This window comes from Penaeus monodon, chromosome 38, assembly GCF_015228065.2.
Source record: "Penaeus monodon isolate SGIC_2016 chromosome 38, NSTDA_Pmon_1, whole genome shotgun sequence".
Lineage (NCBI taxonomy): Eukaryota > Metazoa > Arthropoda > Malacostraca > Decapoda > Penaeidae > Penaeus > Penaeus monodon.
Window position 1 is genome coordinate 4,086,513 of NC_051423.1, and position 4,531 is coordinate 4,091,043.

The window sequence follows — 4,531 nt, forward strand, 5'->3', positions numbered from 1 at the left end:
AAATCATTCTCAAATTTATTTCTGGTAAATAATAGCTAAGTAATTTCTGTAGTTCTCTCTGTGAGACAAAACTTGTGTGTTCATAGTATGGTGGTTTAATTTATCCACACACACACACACACACACACACACACACACACACATACACACATGTATTCATTTGGTCGGCTTTAATCATATCTTCGTCAGAAATTCATGTATTTCTGACGGAGATATAATCGAAACCGGTCAAATACAAATACATGTCATTCATTCCTTTTTTAACGTATAGATTAACAGTGTCACAGTGTCTCTCTCATTTTACTGATAATCTCTGTGCAGTTATGCTTTCCAGACTTAAGATGTTTAGTGAATATAACGAAGTACTATGAATAATATTACGAATAAAGAAAATGGAATAATTTCTTGTCATAAGAAATTACAAATAGATTGAATGTCACCTCCAATCGTGCAGGCTATCCCATTAAAAGTGCAAGTCTATCTCTTACTTTCTTTGGGGTTATCTCTGTCTCTATCTTTGTCTCTGACTGTCTGCGCCTGTCACTGTCTTTCTGTCTCTCTCTCTCCATGGTAGAAAAAAATTAATATAAGATATCTGTAAAACCATATGCTCAAACTACATAATATCTGTTTAATTAACAAATTCGACTATAATTGTCAGAATTGTCATAAATATTCGAATTTCATAACCGCACGGATAAACTTCCGTTTTCAAACTCTAAAATTACAATGCACTTATTAATTGCATTTGTCACATTAAAATGTACAATATATTTATATATCACCAAACTGTATATTGCGTAACCAAAGTGTATAAAAAAATATTTATAATTATACAAAACACACCTGAAAAACAATCTTGTTTGTATGTGTATGTTATAACATTCACCTATATGGCCCTTTGGCTATGATAAAGGTCTAAATTTATCTTTACAGGTGGCAAATAAGGGGGTAAATTATTTAAAAAATTATTTAAAAAAGTAAATAATTCTGTTACACATTGGGTGAAAAATCAACGGGAAATTATTTAAAATCAAGTATTAATACTGTAGTATACTGGCCAGATAGTTTTGTAACCAGACAGTTGTATTTTATTTTGTTTTATTTGGTTTAACAGAACCATATCTTGCTACGTGTTGTAGTGTGGAAACATATATTGATCCATACTTTGAGGATACAAGTATTGTCAACCTTTCGTTGTGCAGTTATTTAATTATTATTTTGGGGGTACATAACGAAGTACATAAAGCAGAGGCGGCAAAAATACAGAATATGGTTTTCTAATCATATGTATAGGACTTGATAAAGGATTATACACACTTACACCACTATGAATATCCTGTAATGCTTTCGCTCTGTTTTCACTCATTTGCAATCATCTCATCATTATTTTATGCTAATATTTATTATTCTAAGTCGCTTAGTGAAAAAGAAGTCTCCTGGCGATGCACAGAAGCAAGTTACACATTTGTAAATATACTAATTTTGTCCATCAGATTCCAGTACCTGGCGCCGCCAGTTAGCAGCCGGCATAAAAACAAGCACATGTTGACCAGGACTTCGGTATATAAAGGTAAACGGCAGATGTAGCATCATTCATTCCTCGAGAAGCAATAGTCATGAACACTAAGGTAGGAAGACATCTGCTCTATGTAAAACTGAGGTTGAAGATGAAGTAATGGAAACAACATAGGCATAGCCATGACTATATATGTTCATGTGACTTATTCACTATAGGTCTTCATCCTGCTTGGTCTGGCAGCCATCGCTGTTGCAGACAGCCCAGAGATTTTCGCTTATGGACCTCCTAGGGTTAGTATGTTCTAATGTCTGTAAAAAAGCTCGAGAAAAATACTGACAAATAATTTTAAATAGACAGGCCACAGAAATAAAGTTATGCAATATATTTTCATAAAAGAGGATATTATATATACATATATATATATAAATATATATATATATATTTATATATATATATACATACATACATAACACAATTCCACATGAATATTAATACTCTTTTCTAGGATTCCTCCGAAGAGTCATTCGAGTCGTACGAGTCAGGAGAAGCCAAGTACGACTTCAATTATGCTGTTCAGGACGAAGACTCCGGCAACGACTTCGGCCACGAGGAAGCCCGTGACGGTGAACACACTCAGGGATCCTACTACGTGAGGCTTCCCGACACCCGCCTGCAGAACGTCAAGTACTTCGTGGACGGTGACGACGGCTACGTGGCCGAGGTTAACTACGAGGGCGAGGCTCGTTTCCCCGACTCGTATGAGTCTGCTTCCTTCGAGTCCCGTGAATACAGTCCACCAAGGCCAGTCTACACCTATGACTCAAACGAGTCTAAGTAAATTTGTAGATTTTAGACTAAAGAAACAAGGTAGCGGACTACGATGTTCATGTAAGATATTTATTGCATATTTATTACAAACTATAATCAAAGCATGAATAAATGTCTATTTCTAATTAGATCCTATGTTACTGTGTCAAAAATGAAATACAAAGCTTAATGTCTACGTGTGTTTGCTCTTCACTCCTAATAATCTTAAGACTAATGCAAAATGCCCTGCCCTTCTCATGCGTTACTGGGACTGAAGACAATTCTTCCCTGTTCTAAGGAGAAAATCAAATAGTGATGTTGGCAGACGTTACCTTACTGATATAAACGGATACTCCGAGGCAAAATTTCAAGATATTAATGTTTTACAAGTAAGTCCTTACTATACTGCCATCAAAAATCTAGAGTGAACTGATTAATTATTTAAAATTATATGAAGCGTCGGAGTTCTGATGTTATCATATTACCTCGGTGGACCCCTCTTAAATAATAATAATAAAACATCTATCATATATGTATATATATAAAGAAATTCTTTTTTTGTGGGGGTTTCATCTCATGAATTAGTGTCTGTCATAGTTCAGAGAAACGCTTGACCGTGATAACTGCACAAATGTTTAAACACACCTACACAATACACTTCCATGATACATTACATGGTGCCCTGGATATTTATTTCCCTGAATTATTTATAATTACACATGATTATCCGTGTATGAAAGGTGATGTAATTGTATTATGAAATAGAATAATGAAGACAGTAACAACTTTTATAGTCCTTTCCGCAACCTAGATTTACAGATAATATCTAATGTAATCTCACTCACAATCATTATTAAATTCTAAACACTTGAGATGGTGTTTAATTTTTTGTGATTATAGATATTATACTGATATGCCGGAGGCTAATACATTACATTTGCAGGCACATTTATAAGAAGAAATTACATTTACTCTAACGGTCGAGGCGAGGTTTCCCATAAAAAATACATGTACTCTCTCCCTCCGTCTCTCTTCCTAGTTCGTTCTTTGGATAGAGATTGAACGCAATAAGATAGCAGAGGAAATTTCTGTTAGTTCTCATATATATTTCAACAAATGCATTTCACTCGAACCGTATTATTTGTGATTTATAGTCATTTTATCTCTCTCTCCTTCTCTCTCTCTCTCTCTCTCTCTCTCTCTCTCTCTCTCTCTCTCTCTCTCTCTTTCCTTCTCCCTCACGTGTGCAAAAGTTTTTCTATTATCATTTTTATATATGTATATGTTTTAACTTCTCACAAAATCTAAATTGCCTATTACTTATACATATATCTAGCAGGTTATATCACCCAGACTGCATACTTTAGGATCTTTTGAGAAATTTGATTATAGTTGTAAAAATATGTTCCTTTTCCGAAAGATTTCTTAACTGCATGGATCAACTTCTGCTGTAATTAAATTATCTGATGCTTGCGTATTAAAACTCGAAAACTGCAATGAGAGTGCTCATTGAATGTAATTATCATAGTAAAGTGTTGACTCATTTCATCACACCGCATACTACAGATAGCAGCGCCATTTTAGAGGGTAAGCATCGAGGACGGCCGAGTGTCACTGAAGTTTTATATTTACTAAAAAGAAGCAAGATTTGGGCTTCTTCCTAATCAGTTCTTTTTCGGTTGTGCCTCCAACCATACTCTTATATATCACTTGCTATGACTGTCGCTCATGTGTCGAGTTCAGAGACCCAAGTGAGTGGCGATAGTTTTGCATGACATGTAAGGGTTTACATTAAACATTTACACGTATCAACATATAGCCAAGATTTGCGTGAAGTAAGCTTTCAAGAGGTAGTGTTGGTACATTAAGCATTGGCGTAAGCTGGCTGCAAACTCTTTTGCTTCCTTATTGCCATACTACAGAATACGAAACCCTAATATCCATCCCATCCCTTCAGAACGGTTTTGAAATAGGTTAGACTCGCTGATAGGATCTGGTAACCTAAAAGTTTACATATCCTTCGCCAAGGATATTTGAAATGGCACATATACTTGCACACACAAAAACACTTTTATGTGTTTATTCAGAATACCATAAACGCAATTTACCAAGCTGTTAATAATATATACATACATAAAAGAATGCATGTACTGTAGGGTATGCGCCTGTATTTCCACTCTTACGCAATGTTGTATATAAACA

At 34.9% G+C, this 4,531-nt stretch overlaps 1 protein-coding gene across 1 annotated transcript; it reads left to right on the forward strand.

Moving 5' to 3' along the window:
- The first annotated feature begins 1,595 nt into the window (after positions 1-1,595).
- On the forward strand, positions 1,596-2,471 carry LOC119596806 (pro-resilin-like). The gene is made up of 3 exons (XM_037946134.1): positions 1,596-1,631; positions 1,738-1,812; positions 2,028-2,471. Exons 1-3 carry the CDS (start codon positions 1,620-1,622, stop codon positions 2,358-2,360), a joined length of 420 nt encoding a protein of 139 aa, XP_037802062.1. The 5' UTR covers positions 1,596-1,619; the 3' UTR covers positions 2,361-2,471.
- Positions 2,472-4,531: the final 2,060 nt, after the last annotated feature.